Consider the following 27,862-nt stretch of genomic DNA (forward strand, 5'->3'; position numbering starts at 1 on the left):
CAAAGTCGAACCGAGGTTATATGAGGCCCTAACTTGAATTTCCCGCGGAGCCTCCATCATGCATTGGCTCTCAAAGGTCTAATCTAAACCTGCGAATTGATTTAGTGCAGAATCACTGTCTGAGCATTAAAAATTAACTTCTACAACAGCCACAATTTTTACAGCGCTCGTACTGTACACACCCCAAGGGGGCGCCTCCAAATAACTGGTTCTGCATCAAACAACAGCTTTATAAAAAAAATCAGAATTGTGACCTAGCTTTCATACTAAGAACTACTTTAAATGTTTAATTAATGTATGACTGCATACAGAGAAGCTGTTCAAATAAATCTTTTCAGGATGGAATTTTATCTCATTCTCAATATAAAAATTTACGTAATAAGTAGACAAATGCAACCTTTGTGTGTGTGTGCCCATTTTATTTCTACCAGAGATTTTTATTTTTGAAATTATCCTTACTTGTAATGATAGTTTATTTAAACAGTATGGTTAAAAAAAAAAGAGAACACATATATAATAATGGCAAGAAAAATTAATACAGACACTCAGATGTAAACAGTTTTCATTGTTAAACCTGCAAACTAAGATGTGACTAATACTTCAGTAATTGGACAGCTTCTCCAGTGAAAAAAAAGAAAAAATACACACTTAATATGAGTGCTCTTTTATACATTTCATAACATATTTTGGTCTGAATTATTTCTTAGCTGTGATATTTTCTAAGCATTAGACTCAAAACTATGTTTCACTAAAATTTAGGAATGCATTATATTTATAAATATTGCTGCAAACTACATCAGCGTTCAACTTCTTGCCCGTAAAAGCAGGCAAGGAACACCTTATTTAGGGAAAAAAAAGTCACTTATTTTTCCGAGCACAACTATCAAGAAGTAATTTCATTTAATGCATTAGTTTTACAGTTATATGCCATATACAAAATAAATATTCTTAGAGTTCTTATTCAAATAATAAGAAACAAAGAAATGCCACATTAGCATGGCAGTTTGGAGCAAGTACCAATACAATATCAAATAATGTCGTTGTGGCTTTTTTAAGCCTATGATGGAGCAACATGCCAGCGTGAGCTTATAAACAGGAAGTTATTATTCACTCATGTCTGATTCGGAGCAGTGACAGGGCTTCAGCCATTCGGGTCGTGGTTGCAGTCTTCTCCTCCTTCATGCTGTTACGATACTTTGTGGTTCATCTCCTATACCTTATATGGGCTTCAACTGGAAAACCAAAGGAAAAAAAAGAATAGAGTGGGGGTCAAATGTTTTAAAATTGGCTTAACAAGTCCCGTCTGGGCAGCAACGTGCATGACATCTTGAGAACAAATGCACAACAACACTGTGGTGGAGTGAAATCATTCATAATAAATGAAGGGATTTTCAGAATAGCATCAGCGGAAGCAGGATCTGAATTCGTTACCATTCATTTTTATCATTACGACAAACTGGCCTTGTTGGGTTTCCTCATTTGTATCGCCAACCAACAAATTGCGCAAATTTTAGGTGGAACATGCTGCCATATTCGGTTAACACAAAAATGACAGATCAGAGCATTGTAGGTGGCAGACGGGATCTTTTAAAGGGCTGGTCTACTTCTCCACCAAGCGAACGGATGACACTGGAAAACCTTGTTTTTAAATATGTTTCATGTTTCTTTCTCCCTCACAGTCTGCCTAAACCGGTTTGCAAACCTTTTATCGTCTACATTTTACGGCACTGACCTCAGGACAGGCTCCTATGGGTGTCGGTTGTGAAAGGATATTAGTCAGGGCTCAAAATGACACAATAAGAAATGTGCAACCAAGAGTTAGGACAGATCAATTGAAAACCATTACTGAAATTAAAAAAGGAAACCTTAAAAGTTCTGTTATCTAACAAACATCTCAGCCTCCTCTCTGTTCAGGATTGAATTTGTGACAAAGAAACAAGTGCAGTTCTGGTCAAAGGGTTGCAGATACTCTTTATCTGCAAAAATATGTTAATTTTGAGGTTTTCATGATGTATTTTTGCTGATAATACCTCATACAGCTCCAGTCATTTTTTAAGAATACGACTTTGGTGCACAATTTGAAGTTTAATGTGGATTTTCTCTAATTCACACAGTCACTAAATTACACATACAGGCTCAAAAATGTACATTGTACATGTTTCAATCCTTTTTGTGTTCATCAATAACCCTCTGTTGTGACTCTGCTGTAATATTCAACCATGGATAATTTAAACTGGTTGGTTTCCTGGCAGCTTTAGGCCTAGTCCCTAAACTTTAGGGCTGAGATTGAGAACACTGCAAATGTTTGAAATCATCCAGTTTTACTAACCAGGAAACCAATCTTCAAGTTTTCACCACATTACTCCAAATGTCAACTTGGCGAGGATGCTCAAGGACTAACCTGGAACCCGCACAGGCTCAATCGGATGAGCATAAGCGTCACTTCCACACTGTCCACACGGGGAAGCCAAAAGAAAGGACTATTTTTTTAACAGCTAGAAACTGCCTGAAACTTGGACACTTGGAAACATGGGTGTTTCAGCCGGACACCGAACCCAAACCCGTCAAAGCTGGTTTGGGAATAAATAAAAACAGGCTGATGTTCGGCTGACCTCAACTCTACTGAACGTTTTTAAATTATGCTCAAAAGATCAATCCATGGAAGGTAAGCAACCACTTTAAAATCAACTCTACAGAGCAGAGAAGTCAAATATTTAGCCAGACTTATGATGCCAGAGTCTTTCTGGTGGCTACAACAACAACAACAAAATCTGTCACCAAGGTGCAACCTGCTAATAGACAGTAAACCAGATATCATTGGGGTTATATATATATATATATATATATATATATATATATATATATATATATATATATATATATATATATATATATATATGTATGTCTGAATTTGACTCCATGCGGATTAGAGGAAATTAACAGTAAATTAACAGTAAATTAAATGTATGCACCCAACTATGGGTGCATAGCCATTGTGTACATATTACACGCTGGGAAGTACACGTAAACTCATAATTAAAAAACAAAAATTAATATAAGGTTCCCGATTATGATGAGTATAAAAACCTCCAACAAGAACTGTGCCTATAAATAAATGGAGCAACAAGTAGGAAGGACATTTTAGTCCATGATTGAGTGAAATTAGGCCTAACGTATCAAAAAGTAGAGCTGAAGAAGTAAAAACTCAATTTTTCTAAGGAAAAGGAAAAGTTGAGAATAAAACAACCTGTTTGCACTTATTAGTGTGTTTCAGCTGCTGCATTGTTCAAGTTTTAGGGAAATTTGCCAGGCATTGCTCAGAGAAAAAAAAACACTCAAGGATATTGCTGGAGAAAGAGCTGATATTTAGATGTTTTTTTGTTTTTGTTTTTTTTTTTTTCAAAAATTAGTTCAAACTTCTCATCCCTTCCTCTGTTCCAGTCTGCAACGTTAACTCTTGGACAAGCTGCACTGTGCTTCGCAGACACATCCCACACCTCCTCCTCCTGCTCTCACCTGTATAGTCTTGTGGCGACATGGGCCTGGACAGCACCTTCCTGAGGGCGCTGAGCCACTCCTTCTGCTCCCTCTCCTGCTCGCACATGAACACAAACTGCCGCGCAGGCGTCTCCACCATGAGGCCGCACTTCCACTTGTTGCCCCGCGCGCTCTTCGGGACGCACTCCCTCACGGAGTAGCCGTTGCTCTCTGTGCCGATGAAAATGACCCCCAGCTCCTCTGCATCCTGTTTTAGCAACAACAACAACAATAAAAAAATAAAAATAAAAACATTAGGAATAACTATAATTGTCAGGCCAGATATCCACAGTTATATTTAAGGCCTGGTATTGGAATTTAAAAAAAGTGTGGTCCGCACCAGCAGGTCTTTGAAGTAGAGCAGCTTCCTGTTTTGCGAGTCCAAAATAAACCAGCGCTTTTTAAAGGGCTCCTTCTGCTGTTTAAAAAAAATAGATCGTGTTTTATTCAAACGCTGCGCGGACACGCTCCAACATTTTCTTACCGCTCAGACAAAAAGGCAACCAGAGGAAAACAATACAACAGGTATAATTGGTCACATGAGTGTTTCTGCGCGCGAAAGAGGAACAGAAACATTCAAATGTACATCTCAGACCAGATAACGTCCAAAATAGCAGAGAGGGGGGGGGGGGGGGGGGGTGAGTGGAAATGAAATGCACCACTGCTAAAAGCCCGAGATATGCAAAAAGCAATCAATTAACCAAAACGCATAACAACGCGTCTCTCTTTATGGCTTACCAGGGGCCCTGTCTTCTCCATGTAGCCCTCCTTTAGGTAATTTCTTGTTATCTTTGGCACCAGCTGACACAAAAAGATAAAAGAACCCTGTTTTTAAATATACAATTCAGTACGAGATTTGCTTTGATTCTTTAATCCGTAAAGCTTGTATTTGTTGGAAGAATAAAGAATATATTTGGAAGGAACGACGGTGATACACTGCAAAAACGGAACTAAAAATAAGTAAGATTTTCTTAAAATGAGTGTATCTGTCCTCGATTTGAGCAGCTAAATAAGATAATCTGCCAATGGAATAAGATTTGTGCACTTAAAATAGGAACAATTTATCTCCATCATCTTATTTCAAGTGCAGTATATCTAATTATCTTATTTTAGGGGTAAAAAATACTCACTCCATTGGCAGATAATCTTATTTACCTGCTCAAATCAAGTACAAAAACACAAATTTTAAGAACATTTTACTTATTTTTAGATCCTTTTTTGCAGTGTAATGGTGAAGGCAACAGACAGGAACCGTGTGAGCGTCACCTCTTCGTCGCTTCCAGTCGGGTATGCGGTCTTCAGGTACGCGTAGCGAGCGGCCCGAATGGCGTTGTACCAGACTACTATTTCCTACGGCACAGAAAACGAGCGTTAAAACGCCATAAAAAAATAAAAAAAACTCTTTAACAACAAGCACTAAAGGCCTCGGTTTTACGGCACTGCGGCCTCACCTCAGGGCTCTCGTGATACACAAAGAGGTTCCTGGTTTTATCTTCATCTTGGTACGTCATCTGCAGCCCGTGAGGATGACCGATCTTCTGTGGCTGGAAGGTGGCGTTCAGGTCCTTGATGGGGATGACCGCTTTGGGGCCTTTGGACTCCTACATGACAAATATGTTGACATAACCTCCGTAAGGCAGGAGACGAGGAAAGTAAATTGGACATAAAACGATAAAAGCAGTAAAAAGCCTGAAAGGGTGGCAACATGGATTTGGATTCAGTCTGTGTGTGTCAACGCGGTGTAGAACCACCTTTTGCTGCAGTTACACCTGCCACTCTTTTGATTAGATGATTAGATTAGATTCAACTTTATTGTCATTACACAGGTACAGGTACAAGGCAACGAAATGCAGTTCAGGTCTAACCAGAAGTGCAATAGCAGCAAGTGCAGGATAAACAGGATATGGTGTCTATATTCAGCTTTGCACTTAAGGAGATGGAACATTTTTGGCCATTCTTCTTTGCAAACTAGCCCAAACTCAACAAGAATGGACGGAGAGCGTCCGTAAACACCAATTTTAGAGTCTTGTAAAAATATTTTTGACTGGATATACATCTGAATGCATTCTAACACCTGGATATGTTTGGATCTAAACCGCTCAGCTGTAGCTCCAGCTGTAGGTTCAGAGTTTTCCTCCCCCGGAGATGAACCTCTGCTTCGGTCTCAAGTCTTTTGCAGCTTCTATGATCTCAATTCCTGCTGAAGAAAAGCATCAACCTAGCATGATGACATCCTTTGGCTGTTCTTCCTGTCGCTCTTCCGTAAAGCCCAGGTTTGCAAACGGCACGGCTAAAATGAGTCTCATCAACAGATTTAGCTTCTCCCAGCTGTGCTTTGGATCACAGCAGCTCCTCCAGAGTTACCGTGGGCATTTATTTGGCTGACTCTCTAATCAACGCTCTGCTTACACAATCTTTTTAGGTAGATAGTTAAAGCTGGGGATATTGCTTTTTAAGCTAACCCACCCCTAAACCTCTCCACGTCTTTATTCCTGACCCGCCTGCTGCGTTTCCTTGATCCTCATGATCCCGTTTGTTCATCAATGTTCTCCGACAAACCTCTGAGGCCTTCACAGAATGGCTGAATTTATACTGAGACTGAATTACACACAGGAGGACTCAGTTTACTGCTTATGTGGCTTGTGAAGGGTTGTATTGTATAAAGTAGAGTGTCAAAGTCTAGGGCGGGGCGAAGCACTTCAGATTTCTGTTTAAAAAAAAAAAAAAAAAAAACAGAAATCTTTCTCTTTTTCCCCCCGTCACAGTTATGCAGTACTTTGTGTTGGTCTATCAAATGAAGTCCCCCATCAAAATGCATTGAAGCTTGTGGTGAAACAGTAAACCGTTTCAATGGTTGTGACTGCTTTTGAGAGGATTTGAATTCAGCATGTTAGTAAAAAAAGAAACAAATAACTTTTGTTTGGCTCTTTGTACGTCTTGGCAGCTGGAAACTCACATCTTCCTTGTTGTAGTACATGAGGGTGAATTCCCGCTCTGACAGCACAAACTTCCTCTTCAGAAACTGCATGTTCTCTTTCCCTTTCTTCCACAGGATCCCTTCGTGGAAACCTGGTGAAGCCAAGAGAAGACCGGGTTAAAGTTTCACCAAGCAGCCGCCGGAGAGTGACCGATTAAAACCTCGTTGACGCCGAGTCGTCAATAAAACCTTGTTTCTCTGACACAGATGGGGCACGTCTGTGAGGAATCACATTCAGCCTGGCTTCGGCACCACAAAGCCTACAGCAGAAGCTTTTTGTTTACAGGTGCGCCTGCGAAGCGACCAATATCTCACCTGTGGTGTACGCCAGAGGTGGATACTTGGTTTCTCCTGTGAATTCCATCCTCTGATATTTAGCTCGAATCCACTGGTCCCTCAGGACGCTGCAGGACAAAACAGGAAAAACACGCGCCTTGCTGTAGTGAAAACCACAAAATTCACCTTTAATCCGGCGGCAGGCGTGCGCGCACATTTCACTTCTACAGCGCCGCAGTTGCACTTCTCTGTATTTCTCTGCGATTTTGCGCCCTGTCAGCAGTCTGTCTGTTGTTGTTCACAAACTAGCAAATATTCCCCCGCTGGTACTTACTTGCAGTCGTTTTCCAGGGGCCGGTAGTAGTACGGTGGAATGGCTTTCTCATACACGGCGCGGGCGTTCGCGTTCCCGGTGGATTTCATGAACTTTTTCAAGAAGAAGGACAACAAGTTAAGGTTTACGCACAGCCACTTTGCTTCTCTTTCTGAAGAACTGGGGGTAAAACAGAAGTGGATCCATGGTGAGGGGAAGCTCATACCTCGACTAGATCGTCCTCCCAGAAGTCCAGCCGGATGGATTTGACCCGGCTGGAGAGGCTGCGGTGGATCCCGGAGCAGTTCAGACATACAAACACACCAAGCTTATAGGAAGCCCAGTCTGGCTCTGAGGAGCACAAGAAGATATCGTGCAGTTATAAAACATTGTGCGGACAAACGTAACGACTTTATACGCTCACTAAGATTTCATAATCTGAAAGTTCTATCAAGTAAAAAGACATTTTTTCTGAGTGCACACCGGTCCAAACTTTTGCACAATGTAACTTATTAGACCAAGAAGTGATAGCTTTGTTCCTTGGGCCCCCTTTGGAGACTCTACCACCGGCATGTAAGTCTGCGGGGACGCAATGAAGGCTTACAGCAAATGAGCAGAGCTTCGTTTTCTCAGATGTCATGGCTCACATCTGGGGAATGTCAGAAGAATTTACTAATTTATGTGTTCAAACGCTGAAGAACAAGTTCACAAATAGAGCGTGTACAACACTGTGTGTGCTGCTAATTTAAAGTAGAAACAAACGTAAAAACGAGAATTGCTTACAAATAGTTTTCACATTCACTCATCAATGTTTTATATCCACTTTGCATACTTATCAGGGGGCCGCTGGGTGACCTCCGACATTCACAGTCAAAATGACGACTTCAGGGAGAGTTCTTGTTGTATTTCCAACTGGGGACTTTGGAAAATCCTCAATAATCAACTGAATGTAGGCCCTCAAATCAAATCTTTCTCCTATACACGCTTCACCTCGTGAAATCATTGCCGGTGTACGGTGGGAGAAGGGATTCAAAATGCGACTCATTAGGATTTCACACCTGTGTTGATTCAATATTTACATGGTAGACTGTGGCTCACTGGGTCAAGTAGTCCTGTCTTAAAGCTGGGTTCTTGATCCCAGCTTCCTCCTGTCACGTGTCAATGTGCCCCTGACTGGGGAAGGTATTTGCCCCACGTTGCCTATCGATCTGGGTGTTGGTTTGTGAGTGTGATTAAAGTGGTTATAGCACAGAGTGCTGAGTGATTGGTAGGCTATGACTAGAAAAGTTATCGATAAATTCAGCCCACTCACCACTATATGTTATTGCTTATCTATATTTGCTACGTGGTGACAAAATGAAATCAGATTACAAGACTTTTTTTTTTTTTAAATAACCAGTTTTCTCATATTCTGACACCCTCCACGGCTCATCTTACCTTTGTAAGGTACAGTATATGCGTTACCCTGACGTCACTGTCTATATATGGCATGGTGGAGCATTTTCCACATGGGGTTTTACAATAATAACACAAGAATTCATCCAAACTCACCAAACCTTTGGATGGGTTTATGTCCTGGCTTGTAAATCGACTTTTGTTTGTAGAGAATAAATAAAAGTTAAATAAAAAACTGCCTTGAAGCCTGTTTCAAGTAAAAATTTTGTATTTTAATAACAAAAATCGAATAAATTTGTATTATTATCACGGGGTTTTGATGAAATTCGATTACCAAAAACATTGATATTCTAAAATATTTTTTTAGAATATTTTGCACTCAGACTTTACATTGAACACGGTTTGGTTTCCACATAGTATAACTACGGTATTCACCCGAGTTTGTTTAAGCCTTTATAACAAAATACTTTAAGTTTTAGTTTTAAAAGACTGAGATAGAGAAAACCTGTCTTAGATTTATTATATATAGTAAATCGAGCTAAAAAGAGTGACTGAGGCGGAAAAAAAACATTGGTACACACCAGGCGCGCCGCAGTCAGCGCAGCGGCTGTTCTCCGGCAGCTTCGCCAGTTCCAGTAAGATCCTTTTGTTGCGCTCGTTTGACATTTCGGCACCAAGTGTGGGTCTCTGCTCTCATTCGGCGATCAGTCTTATTCATGGCGGTCACATAGCTGAAGAAGTGGCGAGAGGCGGCTGACAAAAAGTCCATATGAAAACTTGCGGACGGCCGTCGGATGTTTCGACACGACCCAGGCGCGCACACACGCCTTCCCTCCTCTGGAGCGCGTCCAGCTGCGGCTGTCTGGTGGAAACAATTGGTGGTTTTCTAGCTGGAGGTTGGCCCTTTTGTTTCAACCCGCCTCTGAAATTGTTGCTGATCTAAAGTCACATGACAGCTCGATTTGCTTTTTAATAATATATCCTCATTGACTCAATTGAAAGATTCAATTTTATTGTAAAAGCGTTCCCTTGATTTTTTTATTTTTTCTCATTTTTTGTGCAATTACTTCGATGAGCTTCAATGATTTTAAATGGGATCAGAAAATCTGAAAAGTGTGGTGTGCATTTTATTTCTGCCTACTTAACTCTGATGCCCAGTGCCGAAGCTCGGTACACGCGTACGGCATTGCACATAGGGCACCAAACAAAGTCATGAGTTGATGAATGGAAAACAGCTGTTTCTCAACCTTTGGAGGTTTTTACTGTTGTAGTTATAAATTAAAAAAACAAATAAATAAAACGCGCCAAAGCACCGTTTCACATGTGTTTACTGGATTCACTAATGAAAAACAGATGATGTTACGGGCTCGGGATACGTAGCGCTTGGATGAAATGTCCTTAATGGAGGGAAGAGGAGCCCCGATGATCCCTTCTGCTGTCCTCACCACTCTCACGTTCTTCCAGTCGGAGGCGCTGCAGCCTCCACACCACACAGAGACAGCTGGTCAGAATGCTCTCTATGGTGCTTTTGTAGAAAGTTGTGAGGATGGGCGGGGGCAGGTGGGCTCTCCTCATCCTCTGCAGGAAGTACAATTGTTTCTGTGCCCTCTTCACCAGTGACGTGGTGTTCACAGACCAGGTGAGGTTGTCTGTGATGTGCACCCCCAGAAACTTGGTGCTGTTGACCACCTCCACAGATTAGCTGTTGATGAGCAGTGGAGCGTGGCGAGGCTGGTTCTTCAGGAAGAACCAGCCTCGCCACGCTCCACTGCTCATCAACAGTTCAGCTGTGGAGGTGGTCAACAGGTGGTTACGTGCCACAGTTACATTTGATTCATTGTACTTTCCTTGTTTTAATCCCTCTTAAAATCTGCAGTCTGTTCATTTTCCCAACAGATACTTTAATTATCTTGAGGGAAATTTAAGAAAATAAAATTTAAAATTGATCAAAGTAGCCACCATAAGACCATTGTTGATGCCAAATTTCTGTTTAACCATGATTTTTCTTTCTTCGCTTACTTATAGCAACTATGTTCAAAACACTAAAATTAAGAAGTTATGTTGGTAATCAAGAGAAACACATATTGTTCTTTCACTGTGTGTGTGTGGGGCACCACACAGCATTTGTGCTTAGGGAACCTAGATGGCTAGCTCCGCCCCTGCTGATGCCCATTATCCCAACATCCTTCAGAAGTCCATCTGTGTGCAGTTCAGTTTTAGTGAAATCAACAAAACAGTCAGGAATAAAGTTGAAGGGAGGTTAGGTTAGGAAACAATTCCCCAACCATTGGACATCTCGCTATTATTCAGAGAAGAAACCAAGAGGCCACTGAAAACTCTGCAGGAGCTGCAGAGATTTACAGCTCAGGTGGATGACTCCATAAGCACAATTAACTGTTTATGCAACCCAACAAACCTATGGAGTCCCTGTAAACATGCAGAAGACCATGCCCTGGATAGACGAGATCATAAATGACTTTTCTTTTGTTTTTGGTTAAATTAATGGTGCTTAATACAGAGCAACCCCAGAGGAAAACCTAGAAGCCACAGAAGATTTTATTTCTGCCCTCTTATCTCTGATACCACTAAATACACTAAAACAGAGCGGAGCAGTCTCACCATCCACCTGCAAATCATAAAACCAGTAGAATTTGGCAATGGTGATCATAGACCAGGCTAAATACTATAAATATGACCTAATATGAATACATGGCTCTCTGTATTCATTGTAACCTGCGTAACTGGTCCGAGTGAAGAAGAGCGGTGAGGACGGAGCATCTTGTTTCCAGACAAGCTGGGAAATAGCAAAAGGGTGTGCTTACTTTGGCAAGGCTGTGCACGACCTGTTTGGCACAGAGACACAATTTGCTTAGTTGGGTTAAGCCTTTTATTTGTTTACAAAGAAAGCCAACTGAAAACTTTTGTACATATTTAAGGCTGGAAAACAAAATTATATTAAAAAAAAAACAATCAATGAAGAATGTGAAACTCAGGGCTGTCTAATACAGAACTTCCTGTTAAAAGCTATTTGTCTACAATAAGCTGCAAGAACCAAGATCCAAAGTGATAATTTATACACACAGCCTTTACAAATATAGAAGCAGATTGTATTTTACAGATTTATTTCCTAAAACGATTGAAAAACTCATACTTTTAAATGAGTAGCATGTTTTATTGTTAAACGGTTGGCAAAAATCCAAAAGACTAATAAATCAAGCTACAAAACACTACTGTACAAAACCCCGCCTTCCAGATGAATTTCATATAAAGCGTTCAAAGCACAAAAAAAAAAAAGATGTCAAATGGGAGGTTATTTAGTCGTGTGCTCTTAATTTCTGGGACTTTCTGCATTTAGAAGTTTCCATATTGATAAAATAAGTGCAAACCGTCCTTTTTGTGAGCAACCAATCTCGGGCTGAGGCGAGTCAGAAATAAAAGCCAAAACCGGCACGTTGCTGCAGCCGTCCACAATCCCCCCCCCCAGACACCAGAACTCATGTTGCCTCTACCTTCAGAGAAACCAGAGATGGAGGTTCTTACGTCCGCTTATCTGTGGCTCATGTGTAATCAGGACAGAATCTGAGGGGGTTTAGGGGAAATCTTCAGCAAGAAACTGCAGAGTGCTCTTCTCAAGCCCCAGGTGGATCGCATCAAGATAGTGCAGGAACCTGGAAGGTGACGCCACACAATGAGGTTATTCTCATATAAAATGGACTTTTTTTGTAACCTTTTATGCTTGTTTACTGATGGGTCTTCTGTAAACGGGGTTAAACCCACATCCATCCTGAGCACCTACCTTCTCTTAACCTTTCCTTGCTCCTTCAGCCGCTCTGCTCTGCAGACGGTGCGCATGGCGGGAAGATAATCCAGAGCAGCCGCCTGCCTGTTGCCAAGAGTGCCGAAGACCTTAAAACACAGACTCTCCATCACTTCCTTCCTCCGCTGGGCCAACCTGGAAAACAGGACACCTCTAGTGAGTGACGTACAAATCACGTTGGGTGGGGTTTCAGAGGCCCGGGGTGGCGTAGAGACTCACTGCGGATGACTGAGTCCTTCCTGAGTGAAGCTGCAACCTTCCCGATGAGAAGCCAGAGGAAGCGTGAGCTCCTCCGCCGCCTCTCTCCTCAGCGCTCCGGCTAGCTGCTGCGTTTTATCCCAGGCGTCGGCCACCGAAGCTCGACACCGGTGGAAGCTCAGCGCCTCCACGGCCGCCTGGATCTCGAGGACGCGGCTTCCCGTGGCCCAGCTTTCCCTCCCCGCCTCAATCCTCGACTCGTCGGTCATCCCGTCTTTGATGGCGGCGCTAACCGACGACCGTCTGGGAGTGTCGAGCCCTTCGCGGGGGAAACGGAGGGAGGAATCCACATAGGACATGTTGTCCCAGAAGTCGGCTATGGATCGGAGGCACTGTGAGACGGGGACACTTTTTATCTGCTCCTCTGCGGTCGGCGGCTTCCTTTCAGAATCAGCTCTCTCTTTCGTTTGAGGGTCCTCCTGCTTCCCGCAGAGAGACGGAAATCCGTCCTCCGAGTCCGAATCAGAGCGCAACCCGTCCCTGGCGGGCAGACGGTGTCGTGTTTTATTCCTCTTCATTCTGCTGGACACTTTGACGGGGCTGCAGCCGTCTGAGCAATCGGCTGAGTCTGCGGCGTGCGACGGGCCGACGCCGGGGGACGGGGACGGTGGCTGCGCCCTCGGACTCTCAGATCGGAGGTGTTGTGATGCGGCAGGACGGCGTGTGGGTTTAGAGGTCGATGGCTGCGTGACAGGAAGAGGTAAGAGGTTCTCCATGTTGGAATAAAGCAGGTCGACTCCTCGCCGCCTGCTGTCCGTCAGGAGCTCCCAGCAAACGGGCGCCTCCAACAAGCATTCGCTCTGTGGAAAACAAAACACCCAGGGTTAGGCACCAAGAATAAATGTCTTGTCCTAAACCAAATTAAATACCACCTGATTTAAATTAGAAGCCAATCAAAGCACCCCGTAATGACGCCAACAACATTCAGACCCAGAGCCAGTCAAGTGACAGCATGGGAAATTCGGGATGTGCATTTTTGGGGTTTACCCTGAGCAGCTGCCAGACGTCTCTGTCAGGCTCGATGTTCAGCAGGCCCAGCTTGCTCTCGGTGCAGCCGCTGTCACACGGAGGGAGGCTGGACGGGACGGCTGCCGACGCCTCAGCTGCTTCTGGGTCCGGTTTGGCTTCTGTGCAAACAGACAAAAGAACATTTATAGATAAATTAAAAATCACATAAAAATAAACAGAGATTTATAAATACAAACTGCCTTGCAAAAGTATTCACACCCCTTGGCATCATTCATACTTTGTTGCCAAACAGCCTGCTATTAAAATGGATCATTTGAGAGAGTTTGCACTCTTTTCTTTGGTGGCTAAAAAGTTAGATTTTAGACTCATCTGACCAGAGCTCCTTCCTTCATACATCTGGGGAGTCGCCCGGGCGCTTTTTGGCAAACTCAAAACATGCCTTCACATTTTTAACACTAAGTAAAGTCTTTTTCCTGGACACTTTACTATAAAGCCCAGCTCTATTAAGAGTGCGGCTTGTTGTGGTCCTTCAGACAGAACTTCCAGTCTGCATCTCCAATAGTGTTACCTTTGGTCTCTGTGCTGCCTCTGGTTAATGCCCTCTTTGCCCAGACTCTGTGGGACCGTGTGCTTTCCATTTAAACATTATGGATGTGACGGTGCTACGGGGTAACATCAAATATTAGGATTTTTTATTAATTTTTTTTAAACTCTAACCTGACTTGTACTTCTAAACAACTTTGTCCTGGACTTGTCTGCGGCAATGATTGGTCTTCACGGTGCTGCAGCCTCTGGGGCCTTTCAGAGAAGGTGTGTTTATAGCGACAGGTAATGTGACACTTAGATTGCACACAAGTGGACTTCATTTCCCCAATTAGGGGACTTTTGAAGGCAATCGGCTGCACCAGAACCTTTTAGGGGCTTCATAGCAAAGAGATATGTGCGTGAGTATTTTATGCAGATCCATTTAAAGTATAAATTAGAATGTCACACATTTTTCAAAGGGCTGAAGGGGGGGAATACTTTTGCCAAGGCACTGCAGACAGCTCTGGTATTCATCTCAGCTCTTTACCACTGAGGCCCGTCTGCACCAGTGGTCTGGGTGAAGGGCGGCTTCCCGCGCTGCGAGCCCAGAACTGAAGCTGCAACAAGCTCTGCCTGACGTCACAGCCGTTGAGTTTGAGCAGGGAGCTGACGTCTGACGGGTGTGTCCTCATGTCCTCGGCCAAACAGAGCAGCTGCAGGTAGCTGGCCACGTTCGCCTGCAGAGCAGAGCCGGTTCGGTTAGCTTTGAGGATCCGCTCCGTCGTGCAGCGCATCTTAACCGGTTCTCAAGACTCTCTACTCACCACTGACGGCTTCTTAAAATGAATCTCTTCAAAGTTTCCGTCAAACAAGGCGCTGAAAGTCGGATCTGAAAAAAAAAAAAGAGCAGACGGCGCATAGAGGATTGTCATCGACGCGCACAGAACTACACGACTTGGCAGATGAGCCGTCCGCTCATACTAACCACTGGTGGTGAGGATGACTGGCCTCTTGGTGGTGCTCATGAATGTCTTGATGGCAGCAAGAAATCCTGAGTCATCATCAAAAATAACATCCACTTCTTCAAACAGGATGAGCGACGTGGCGCTCTTCTTGCTCTGCTCCTCGCTGCTTTTCTCAACGGCGGCTGCCGGCCGTTTGGTTTTGTCGCCACTGGCCTTCGCGGCTTTCTTGGAAGGAGCTACGAGGGACGGATTATTGAAGTGTGTGGTTAAAGCGTGACAAAATAAGAAAAAGCTGAGGGGGGGGGAGTAAACACATTTACACATATGCTTCAGACTGCTGAAGCCAAAAAATGGACTCTGTACCACATTCGTAAACTACAGTTTTTAATACTCACCTGTACACTCTGAAATCGCACACTGTGTATTTCCCCTGCATTGTTTACATTTCAATTGTTTACAAAAATCATCGCTGCACCTTATCCTGTAATTTACTGCAATTTACTGTGATTTATCAAGCTGTATGCAAACAAAATTTCGTTCTGTACGCACTCTGTGCATACAAAATGACAAATAAAGTTGTCTAAGTCTAAACACTTTTGCTGTGTACCATTTTAAAAGAAGTGGAAAAATCCCGGTCATTACCTGCCTGCTCGGGTTTGTCTGGCTCTTTGTTGGCCGGCTGAACCGTTTTAAAGAACTTGGCTAACGATGTTGGAGCCAGGCTTCCTTTTTTAGCCCTTCTTGGTGACTGAGGATTTTTCCTTGGGGATGACACCACCGTGCGAGGAGAGCTGCCCTTTCCTAAAAAGACGAAAGGAAGACGGTCATTCCTCCCTTGGTGCACGAAACACTGAAACTCATACTGGGAGTTATTAGTTTACAGTTTTGTCCGTACTTGGAGACGATCCGGGCCGGGCCGAGCCGGCGCTGCTGCTCGATCCGTAGCTGGTGAAGTAGGCGGGTTTGTGGGCGTTGACGCCCTGACTGTCCACCTGGTGGGACTGAGTGGCCTCCTTCAGCTGGGACAGGATAAGCCGACCGCTTCGCTGAGATGACGCGTTCACCTCGAACACCTTGCAGAGGGCAAATTAAGAGGAGAGGAAGTAAACGCTGTCGGGCATGTTCGGCCGTCGCTCCTGTTCTCTAGCGAGGAATTTCTACCTTGAAGCCCAGCTCTTGGGCGCAGGCGTAAACTGCAGCGGTTTTTCCGACTCCAGTGGGCCCGGTGATCAGCACCGTGTTGCATAAAGCGTCGTCCGCATCCTGGTAGTCGTCCTCTCCGCGGTCCCATTCTGAATCTGAACACACAGAGAACAACGTCATGCACTGCAAAATAAACGTGCAGCAAATGAGCCGAGGAAGCCATCGACCGAAACTTGATCCTGAAAAATTGAATTGAATCTCTCACCGTCGCTGCCCTCTTCCTGTTTCTTATCCTTCTGGCTTTTCCTCTCGTCTCTGTCTGCACGAAGTTTCCAATCTTTTAGCCAACTAGCGAGAAAAAGAAACAAATCTAATGAAAGACGCACATTACGAGAACTTTTTACTCCTCAATTAGATGCAAAAGGGTGCATGGTGTCAGCCCGTTTCACTCTGAAACCCCAAAATAAAAGCCGCCTTCAGAAATCCCATCGTTCATAAAAAGTCTCTATTAGTGTGATGAATGAGTCTCTTAATGTGCGACGCTGGTGAAAAAATACATTAAGTCCATCCCATAAAGTATCGATGGGCTGAACACCAATGTGTGCCACGCTTTCAGGGGTTATTTTGAACGTTTAAATGTTAAAAACCAAATACTTTCATGTCACAATTATACACTACAGTGTGCTGCTTTATCAGGTAACAGTTACCTTAAAATACTATAATGCTGGAGGCTTTAAGATGACAAATGAGAAAAGAAAAAAAAAATCCAGGGCACATAAATAATTTTGTGGGACTCAGTATGACTAATTGTGAGGGTCTAATGCAGGAGCTGCTGGTTGAATTCCTCACCTGTAAAGCCTCCTCACTGCAGGGGTGTTGTCCACGATGTCACTAGAGAGCTGCGGCTGGTACTTATCGGTCCAGAGCAGCTCCTCCTTTGCTGGTTCTACGGAAAGGCAAAAGAATCGGTTTCAGGGGGAAAACCGCGGGTGTCTAACACTAATCCTGTTTTAGACGCATCCCTGCTCCAACTCAGCCGACCGACTCTGCAGAGGCTAGTTAACGAGGCGTTCGTTTTGATTTAGATGTGTTGAAGCAGGGAAACAGTCACCATCACCGTTTAGGAGGGAAACAGGACAAAACTGCATTAAAGCAAATGTTGTTCTTTTGCAATAAGCTTTAACGCCACATGGTGGCAGCAGAAAACAAGCTATGCACAATCCAATCCAACAAGAGCTGCTTGTAAGGGACATGGTGCAGGATAGAAATGACAAACGAAATAATTAGTTAGAATTAGAGCTGAACGATTTTGGAAAATAATCCAATTGCGATTTTTTTTAATCTTAATATAGTGATTTAATGTGATTTTTTCCCCAGTTTAATTTAACATGTCTTTTTAAACATATACAAACAACAAATCAATCTGTTTCATCGCCGTGCAGATCAGTTGCTAAAAGAGCCGCTGCGTCTCAACTCCGGGCAGAAATTATTGCATTCTGCTTACGATATATTTCAACCAACATTGCGATTTGATTTTGACTTTTCTCTGCATTAACCACAAGCAACAAAAATGGCCTCTAGATAAAGACGTTTGTAAACCAGGACTATTTAAAACAAGAACTTGTAATGTTTTTATTAATCAGAATATTATTCAAGAGAACAGCTTTTAATTGATTTGGACATCAATCCAACCAACAACCAAGTCTATGTAATAAACTGGTTGACCAGTATTTAATCAGTGCTTAATGCTATGGTGAGATTCCTGAAGGTTTCTGGTAAAACAGTATGATTATATAAACTCTAAAACAAGTAATAAAATTACATTATCTCACTGCTGCAACCTTCTATGTGAAGGCAAACCCATTTTAAACATATTACCAACACCTAAAGAACGCATCTGATCCATTAATTGTTACATAGTCAAAAATTGCTGACTTCTGCAATTTGGAAATTGCATTTTTTTTAAATTGCGATTATATTGCAAATGCGATTAATTGTGCAACCCTAGTTAAAATATTAAAAAAAAAAACATTTGTCAGAGAGTTGTTACGTTCTAAGTTTTCTATGTGTTTTGCTTTAGTCTTTTAAATAAAGTCACAGCATCAACCTAGAGAGAGAAGGACTTTCACTACGAACAGCTTTACAATTACTTGTTAGCAACTAAATGAAACGAAATGTTATAAAAACAGTGTTATACTATCAAAATGACAAGCAAATGTAGGTTTTTCAATACACCGTTCTATTTTTCCACTGACATGATGTGTTTTTCTAAAAAGTGGCGGCGTGTGAAGCAACACACCTGTCCTTCCAGTTGTCTCTACCACGTCGAGGTCGTCCACCACGATGACAGAGTCCTCCTCAGAGGGGACGAGGGCCTTAGTTTCCTCCTTATCTGCCTTTATTCTGGATCTCTGAGCTCGTCTGCTACGGCCTCCCCTTCTGGGAGCCTCCTGTTCGGCTGGGGAGACGACCTCCTCTGAATGGTTGGGCTTCTGCTTCTTGGCCACCTTCACGTTATTCTCCCGCTCCTCCTCCTTCCTCTTCCTCTTCCCTCCGACAGTTTGGTCCGGCAGAGGAGCGCGGGAGTCTCCTTCTGGCTCTAATAATTTGACACAACTGTAAGTTGGCACAACGCTTTTTATCCGCATCGGTCTACTCTGAAGCCGTTCATGAAGACTTTTCGGACCATGAGGCACGTTAAATATTCTTCCCAAATGCGTAATATCAACTTCTTTGACTCTGAGTAAACACCCAGAGGATAAAATGAAACAATGAAGCCAACACTTTAAAATATCTACAAGATTCACGAAAATCTGCATTTGATTTTTTTATAGAGAAAATGAAACTTGAAGTCTGAGAATTGCTGGTTTTAGCATTTAAAAAAAAGACAAAAGTAACGGTTGAGAGTAAGGGGCCGACCTGAAGCCGTGAGCCGCTGCTGGAGGTCAGCGCGTCTTTTCTGGAGGCGAGAGAAAAGCATCTGAGCCGGGAAGTGAGGGTTTCTGGAGCAGAACTCCTTCATCAGGAGCTGCCGGTCATCTTCAGATATTTCAGGCCTCTGGATTGACCCCTAAAAAAAAAAAAGGTGTTGTTACCCCCACCGATTCAGAGGAATAAGCCCCCCTCACCAAAAAAACCCTAAAAGAAACCCAGAAATGGGCACAATGAGAATAAACTCAGCAGGAGTTGTATCACCACACCTTTCCATTGTAACTCCTGCTAGCCGGTTCTGTCTTTACGCTCAGAGTCCCACTAACAGATGGAGGTGGGGTCTGCGTGTGGCTCCAAAGGTCCTTTAAATGACCCAGCAACGAAGACTCAGGCCACGGCAGCCTCCACAGAGGACAATCTGTCAACACACAGGAGAACAGGCCTTCTGGTATGTGCCACACCTACAGGAGCATACGGTCAGCAGCGGAGAATGGGAATCCTACCATCGGGGGGCTGCGTTGTGTGCGAGACCGGCTGAAAGGATGAAGAGGAGGCGGAGTAGGCCTCCTTGGTGGCAGCGGTCTTTGCCATCTGCTTCCTAAAAGACTCGGGGAGGCCGCTCTTCAGGAACTCCCTGCGCGCCCTGGACTGCTCGCCGTCCTGAGAGTTTTCTGTATCCTCGCGGCTGCTGTCGTCAAAGATGGAAATCACTGCCGGCGCCTTGCGAGCTGACCTGTCCTGGCCCGAAGAGGCCGCTTTGAGGCCTGCTACCCAGAAAACAGAGGCTGGGTTACTGGAAATGTAGGGGAGCAGCTGAGCCGCAGGGCGTGAAAACCAACCTGGGACAGTTTTGGATTCTTTGCCAGGGGCCGCCGCTTTGCCCAGAACTTCATTCAGGCTGCGCAGGGTCTTCTGGGCTTTAGTCCTTTCCGGCGCGCTCTGAGGAGTGCTGGTCAGGTCCTCGACACAGATAACAGAATCCTGAAAAAACAAGCCGGCAAATCAAGTCCTCACCAAACTCTAACCGGAGGGAAACTCTGGACCTTCTTAAGCTAAGCTAGCTGGACCTTATAAAGCTAAGCTAGCTGGACCTTATTAAGCTAAGCTAGCTGGACCTTATAAAGCTAAGCTAGCTGGACCTTATAAAGCTAAGCTAGCTGGACCTTCTTAAGCTAAGCTAGCTGGACCTTATAAAGCTAAGCCAGCTGGACCTTCTTAAGCTAAGCTAGCTGGACCTTCTTAAGCTAAGCTAGCTGGAGCTTATAAAGCTAAGCTAGCTGGAGCTTATAAAGCTAAGCTAGCTGGACCTTCTTAAGCTAAGCTAGCTGGACCACTGAGCTATATAACACACTGGAGTGCTAATCACCGTCTGTTTGAACGAGTCTCTTTGAAGCCGCCATATTGGTACTCCCTATTTCCCCCCAGTAACTAGGGAATATGTGCGCTACAGCATGGAATAACGAGGATTTTCTCATGTTCAGGGGATCTTAAAACTTTTAAAATGTCAAATCCCATATAGTTTTATGTTATGTTCTAAAAATATCAAGTACTGAGAAAGTCATGTGCTGAAATATTTAGCATTTTATTCATTTAAATATATATATTTAACATTTATAAATATATAAATAAACTATACAAAAACATATATTTACATATGTGTATACATATATATACATATATACACATACACATACTTATATATACATATATATAAATTTAATATGAATAACATGTAAAATATTTCAGAACCCAATTTCCTAGTAGTTGATAGTGTTAGTACATCCACTGACTGTAGAATTACCTATGAAACGTTTTCACTCAGCCAGAAAACTGCTTGTTGTTGCAAACCAAATCCTGTGGGATTCTGTGAGAGTAGGGAGTAGCAAGATGGCGGCCAGTGACTTCAGTTTTTCGGCAAAATCAGCACTCCAGTGTATTATATAGCTCAGTGAGCTGGACCTTTTTAAGCTAAGCTAGCTGGACCTTCTTAAACTAAGCTAGCTGGACCTTCTTAAACTAAGCTAGCTGGACCTTCTTAAACTAAGCTAGCTGGACCTTCTTAAGCTAAGCTAGCTGGACCTTCTTAAGCTAAGCTAGCTGGACCTTATAAAGCTAAGCTAGCTGGACCTTATAAAGCTAAGCTAGCTGGACCTTCTTAAGCTAAGTTAGCTGGACCTTCTTAAGCTAAGCTAGCTGGACCTTCTTAAGCTAAGCTAGCTGGACCTTGTTAAGCTAAGCTAGCTGGACCTTCTTAAGCTAAGCTAGTAGGACCTTATAAAGCTAAGCTAGTAGGACCTTATAAAGCTAAGCTAGCAGCCTGCACTGCATGGTAAAAGACAAAAATAAAGACTCCAACACATTTTTCATGTCAAAGGCTCCCTCACTTTTCCAGGCTCCAATTTCCAGCATGCTTTCTCCTTTTGGGGATTTATATGTAGGATAAAAATACAACTTAAATTATCAATTTATACCAAAAATGGCAACAATGGTCAGATTTCAAACGCACCACATGTAAAAACAGCTGTTGGGGAGGGAAGGATACAACTTTCTAAAAGTGTTAGAAAAAAAAAAGGTTTGAAAATACAAATATTTTACACTCTTTTCATCAGTGTGTCCAATATCCCAAATGCATAGCAATGATTGGACACTATATTTGGAAGAATACTTTGTTTGAAGGGTGATACATTCCCGCTCTGCATGTCGACAATATTTTAGTCTCAGGGTGGAGACTCTGAGTCATGATAGAGAAGATCAACTAAAATATGTGGGTTATAATAATCAGCATTATTGCAATTTTTAGCAACAGAATCGCAGCAACAGCCCGAGTAGAAACCTCGTAAAAAGATCCAGGCCCTTCACTGTCCATTAGAAATACAGAAAGGAAACTTTGATAAAAGTTAAAACAAATAAACACTAAACCTTTAAAAGGAAAGACGCGGTTTTCTCTACAGCCAAATAATGACGACAGAAGTCCTAATCTGTCAGCGGTGCCCAAATTCGTTACGTTTCATTTTTGGAAAACCAGTTTGTAAATATTCCCCAACAAATAAGGTTCACATCGCGGGCAAGTTCAGTTTATAACATTAAGCATAAAAGTTTACCTCGTCTTCACAGTAGCTCTTGCTGACGGAGGTCTTAGTTCGGGACGACCGCCGCAACGTTTCCTTCTCGGTGGTTTTCTTGCTTTGCTGAATCATTTTGGCCTTCTCCACTAATTTCTTCGCCTGCTGTCTTTTCTTGGACTCGGTTAGCATCTTAAAAAGGGAATCAGAGGTACGAATTATTACTCAGTCTCACAAATTCAAGTAAACGCGTTTCATTCCCAACACAGTCAGACGTCGCTTACTTTATTTGAAGACGCGTTCATGTCGTCGCCACTTTCTGCCTTAGATGCTCGAACCTTTTTCTGAACTCTGCTTAATCTCATTCTTTAGAGGAAAAGAGGAAGAAAAAAAACATCTCAGCTGCTTTAGGCGATGCGCATCTGTACAGCGGAATACGTAATTCAGTTCTGCGTTACCTGATCGGGCTTTCGCTTGCGTCTGGCGGACACACCATCTCTGCTACGAAGACGCCGTGTCTGGACCGCCGCGTCTTCGGCGTAGACGTGTCTGCGGGGCTGAGCGGAGGGGAAGCGGCGCTCCGGGCCTCCTTTGCTTCCTTCTGTCTCCTGGTTTTCCTCTGAGGAGCGGTCGGGGTGTTTTCAGGCGGCGTCATAGCCCCGGTCTCTCGTCTGGACCTCCTCAGAGCTGGGACTGTGGGAGCTGAGCTGACGGGAGGCCCTTCTTCCTCATCTCCTGCTTCAACAGAAGCGACCTCAGTTTCTTTGGCGGCTGAGGCAGCAGGAGACGTGTGGGTTGCCTCGCGTTTGCCTTTCGCTTTGTTTCTTCCCCTTTTCTTTTGGGGCGCTTTGCCGTCCTGGGAGCCTTGCTCGCCAGGAGGAAGCAGGACGTCGCCACCCTCGGCGGCTTCGTCTGCCGCCCCCGTCTCCTCGGCCTGCTTCTGTTTGCTTTTCACCGCTTTGGCCTTGGACCCGTCGGCGCCGGGCTGCTTGAAGGCAGCCATGAACTGCTTCCTCTCTGCGTCGCTGCACTTTGGAGCGGACTCGCTCTCGATCACGGCCAGCTCCAGGTCCTCCTCCTGAAGGACCACGTTGGACCTCCGTCTGACGGTCGGCGAGGCAGAGGGAGGCCGGCGCAGGTCGTCTGCGGGAGGAGACGCAGCGGACTCGGCGGGGCCTTTTCTCCGCGTGAAGATGGAAGCCAGCTTTCCGCCAGCCTTGACGGCGGCCTGTTTGGGTGAAACGGCGTGCACCTCGGCTTGGACGGTGAGGGTCCGGGGCGAGACCTGGGCCGGGCCCACGCTGTCGTCGGCTTTAGGGCCGTCCTGCTGCTCGCGGTTTAACTGCGCCGGCTTTTCTGCGCTCTTCCTCTCGTCTTGGTTCTGACTCCGCACAAACTCCTCAAAGGAGATGGTCACAGTGCTGCTGTTCAGCTGGGAGGCGTCGTCCGAGCTGACGTCCGTACTAACGTCACAAAGTGACCCTGCTGCTTCCTTCTCTTCCGGCTCTGGGTGCGTCGTCTCTTTTTGCTGCCTCTTCGTAGCTTTCCTCGCCTTTTTGGCGCGTTTTACTTCAACTCTTGGGGATACAGCGTTAGTGTTCGGCTTTGGTTTTAAATCGTCGCTGTTTTCACATTTGGCTTCACTCTCCTGAGGCGAATCCAACTCCGTTTGCTCGTCACTGACCGTTTTACTGATGTTTTCGGATTCACGTGTCTCTGCACTAAACTTTGACAACAACGCCGCCGTGTCGCCGCCGAGGGTCCCGGCGCCGCCAGCCGCACCTTTGCTTTCTTGCGTTTCCTCAACAATCACGCAGCTGTCGTCGTCGTCGGTGCGACCGACGGCTTCAGTCGGCTCCAGTTTCCTCGCAACCCTGCTGGCCTTCCTGCCCCGCTTTTCCGACGGCTTCTTCCCCGTTTCCGTGGCGGCGCGTTTGTCCTCAGGCTCGGGTTTTTGACGGTTTTCCTTGAGGTCCTGCGGCGGACTTGGCTTTCCTTTAGAAGACGGAGCCTTTCGGCTGAAGTAGTCCATGATGTTGTTGGAGCGAGGAGGAGAGAAGGGTTTCTCCGCAGGTTTGGGAACAGGGGAGAAATAGTTTGTGATCATCTTGACGACAGGGCTGCCGCCATCTTTGCGAGACTTCTTGCAGGGCTGTGAGAAGAGAAAACGCAAACAAATGGGTCTTGCATCCTCCGTTATTTGGCCTGTTGAGCTAAAAAAGGAACTGTCCAAACAAATGTTAACAGCTCAATGCGTTTAGGCATTTAGACATGGAGAGAACGACGTGCCGAAATTCATAGCAGGCACCATTGAGTGGTGGAATGAGTGCGGATTTCAGACGCTAGGGTCAGAATTAGCTGTGAACAAAGTGGATCCATCTTTCCTTATCTCTGCGTTTTAGGCTGGTGGTGGTTGTATGATGGTTGGAGGATGGTCTCTTAGTGCCAACTGAGCCCCATTCTAACACTGGATAACGCACCAAGTCATCTCTAACTGGGTCCTCGGGCGTCACACTGAGTTTTTGTTGTACTTTTGCTACGGGTTTGTTTTAATACTAGAACCAACCGATAAGAAGCTGAACAACTCACAAAAAATAAGTTATTTAATATATAAACATGAATCTATAAAAAAAAAATAATAATGGAAGACCGGTGTCTGTTGACAGGACACTCTGGTGCTTCCCCTTTCTGACAGGTTTGAGGCCTGATGTTAAGACGAACTTTTCAAATGCCTCAAAGTATTAAATACTTTAACAGCTTTAAAATTTGCTAGTTTTATTGTTTTAACAGCAGCAAGGTATTAACTAAAACAATGGATTTTCATTTTCTACTGCTACGGTTTAGGTAGCAGACTGAACAGCTGAAAGAAACGTGTGTTTATTTTTCTTTTATTCCACTTTGAAGAAAGTTGTCTATTTTATATGCAATGCACATCCCATTATTTTGTTTCTTAGGTAATGTTTTTTTGTGTGTCAGGGTCTATAAAAGAGTTTAAATTCAATCTTATTTTGTCACCAGATAAATGTGTCCCCAAGGGGTGTAAATATCTGCCACGTTGTTCTTCCTGCAGAAATATTATTCTTATCTATTCTTCTATTATTCTCATAGAACATGCATTTGTTGTGCTTAATCTATATATTATTTTTCTTTACCTTTACTTATGTCAACTGTATGTCTGTCTCTGTGTAGCATCTAATCACCAAAGCAAATCTGTCGTAGGTGGAAAATACTACTTGACAATAAAGCTCATTCTGATTGTGATTGTTTAAGAAAAACTATAGAAGAATTCTCTTTTAAAGTATAATTTAGTCAAGATAGTGTAGTAACTTCTCTCAAATACAACTTGGGAAAAACGTAATTAAAGATGACTAAATTGTGACTAAAACCACAAAAAAAATTCTAATGTTATGCCAGCAATAAGGATATAGTGCAATATATGCCAAAAACGAAAATAAAACCTATAGTGGAAATAACTTTTAATTTTTTGAAGAATATTAGTTGCTTATATCAGCGGACGGGACCTCCTTTGGGGTTGTGAATAAACAAGTGTAAGGGTTTTGAAATACATCTAAGAACATTATCCACGTTGTATTACAAGAAATAAAATAAAACAATGACAGAGATACTTATAAAATATTATGGTCGATGATGCTGTTTGATGCCATGTTCCTATTTTTACCTGATAGTTAGGATCACAACTGTTTAGCAGAGTTATTTTGTGGACAGAAGTCCGAAAGGTTTGCGAACCGCGGCTTTAGATCTACTGAAAAATTTGTCCAAAGAATGATCAAAGATTATTTTTTTTTTAAATCATTGTTGGAAGCCCTGGTTACAAACAAAACTAAAATGAATGTAAAACTGACCTATTAAAACAATTTATTTAATCCTCTGCATAAGAACTTTGTATAAAAACATGGCAATGGTTAATATAACACCAATTCCAACAATGACAGCTAAATAGACTTCTAATAATTATGTTTCTGTAAAATGAGGTGTAACGGATTTACGGGAATTGTTTAAAAATGTTGGTACACTTTTGTAAGCGGTTGTGAGCTGGTTGTCAACAATTTCAGTTTATACTGCTTCTCACTCACTGAATATATAAAGATAATTTACAGAGACACTAACTTCACTTGTATTTGCAAGGCTAGTGTAAGCTCAATATATTTCAATTCAATGATTCCTACCTGAGTGTCAAAGTCCTCAATGACAGAAGCCATGGCCACAACACCAGCCATAATTTTAAGAGACCTGAAAGAAAGATTTAGGCTCATTATTACTACATAATAAATCGACATTTATAGAAATCGGTATAGTAATTGATAGTAATTTTAAGTCTACAAAGTACATTTTATTTATAAAATATAGACTGAGTTCGTCATCTTTTCCTAGATCTAATTTTCATAACAACATACATCTTTGGCTACTGATCACACTTTAATTACTGGAGAATGCTTTATCACTACAGCCCAGTTTAAACATTTTATAATAAAGTCAGACGGCGTTAATACAGGGTTGACTAAATAACATGGTAAATATTCTTTACAACTCTAAATGGAAGCTCTGGTTTATAAATGGCGCCTTGAAACCTCACTTAGTTTGGTGTTAAGATGATGGCGGATTAATACATCGACAGCAGAAGGCTAAGGAAAACGCTCACCGATATGTTGAACCCGCAACTTGTTGCAACTTCAGGGGTTTGACGTCTTTACTGCTTCTTTTTTTTTCTCACACTACTTTGTGTGTAAATAAAGAGCGACCGTGTCGGTCATAGTTTTCTGTCGTCGGCAGGTTTTACTGGAAAAACAACAAGCTAAGTCTCACAGCAGCCCGGCTCTGCGCGGCTTCAGAAAGTCTGCCGAACATCTCCCAGCAGTCCAGAGGCAGGATGAACCCGAGCGAAGCGCGCAGCTCCTCACTTTAATAGTTCTGGAGCCGCCACGAACCGAAGCGGTTTTCTTGACATTTTCCACGGCTTCAAAAACGCGCCAGGCTGCTCGCGAGCGAAGACCGCCAAACGTACGTTGACCTCTGACGGAACACCCTTCCGCCAATCAGAGGAGAGAAAAGCAGAACGTCATCTTCTGGCGCGTTTCACTCACAACAAAGATGGCGCTCGGCGTCTGATTTGACAGACGATGAATGCTCACAGCGCCCTCTAACGTGGCGAGTGCTAAAACCGCCTACATTTTTTAAGTAAACGTTATCATATCAATATTTACAGACGTGAGCTCAATAAAATAGTGGATGCATGCGGTAAATAAAAAGTTGTATAATTATGCTTATTTCAATCATTACTATGGTACACATTTCATCATTAAATGTCTAATCCATTAATAAAATCGTCATTCCACCATATATGTCACAAGCATTTCTATTTATTTATGCATGCATTTTGTCTTTATTTGTTAGATAATTAACAAAAATTTTAATAATGATTTAAACTTTCAATTATTTGTGTACTGATAAAATATCGGCATGTTTACATATATGCTGACATATAATTTAGTAATTAAATGCATTTATTCCAGTGTAGTTCAAATGTTTGACAGAATACATACTGGTTAGATTGTATCCCTTCTGACTTCCAGTTTAGAGATTATTTATTTATTCAATGTACTTATTTCAGTTTTTTAAAGTATAATAAATATTACTACTGATTCGACAATACTTTATGCCTTGGATGGTAACACT

At 43.2% G+C, this 27,862-nt stretch overlaps 2 protein-coding genes across 3 annotated transcripts; both read right to left on the minus strand.

Moving 5' to 3' along the window:
* Positions 1–684: 684 nt before the first annotated feature.
* adap2 (ArfGAP with dual PH domains 2) lies at positions 685–9,380 on the minus strand. The gene is made up of 11 exons (XM_036148715.1): positions 9,080–9,380; positions 7,330–7,454; positions 7,125–7,216; positions 6,830–6,918; positions 6,494–6,606; positions 4,989–5,138; positions 4,804–4,887; positions 4,276–4,338; positions 3,878–3,955; positions 3,517–3,745; positions 685–1,232 (listed from the first exon to the last, which is right to left on the minus strand). Exons 1-11 carry the CDS (start codon positions 9,162–9,164, stop codon positions 1,204–1,206), a joined length of 1,137 nt encoding a protein of 378 aa, XP_036004608.1. The 5' UTR covers positions 9,165–9,380; the 3' UTR covers positions 685–1,203.
* Positions 9,381–11,371: 1,991 nt separating this feature from the next.
* On the minus strand, positions 11,372–27,195 carry atad5a (ATPase family AAA domain containing 5a). Of its 2 annotated transcripts, none has more exons than XM_021314640.2 (22): positions 26,829–27,195; positions 26,356–26,419; positions 22,627–24,320; positions 22,453–22,534; positions 22,208–22,360; positions 19,946–20,087; positions 19,610–19,870; positions 19,376–19,524; positions 19,095–19,245; positions 18,475–18,774; positions 17,025–17,121; positions 16,441–16,523; positions 16,194–16,330; positions 15,928–16,105; positions 15,675–15,833; positions 15,053–15,268; positions 14,892–14,956; positions 14,615–14,804; positions 13,561–13,700; positions 12,535–13,373; positions 12,295–12,450; positions 11,372–12,166 (listed from the first exon to the last, which is right to left on the minus strand). In XM_021314640.2, the coding sequence occupies exons 2-22, from the start codon at positions 26,404–26,406 to the stop codon at positions 12,088–12,090; spliced, it is 5,322 nt and encodes a 1,773-aa protein (XP_021170315.2). In that variant the 5' UTR covers positions 26,407–26,419; positions 26,829–27,195; the 3' UTR covers positions 11,372–12,087. The 2 variants fall into 2 exon arrangements, with proteins under 2 accessions (XP_021170315.2, XP_036004073.1); XM_036148180.1 differs by having other exon boundaries at positions 19,610–19,873.
* Between the last annotated feature and the right edge of the window lie 667 nt (positions 27,196–27,862).

The sequence above is a fragment of the Fundulus heteroclitus genome, chromosome 16 (assembly GCF_011125445.2).
Source record: "Fundulus heteroclitus isolate FHET01 chromosome 16, MU-UCD_Fhet_4.1, whole genome shotgun sequence".
Lineage (NCBI taxonomy): Eukaryota > Metazoa > Chordata > Actinopteri > Cyprinodontiformes > Fundulidae > Fundulus > Fundulus heteroclitus.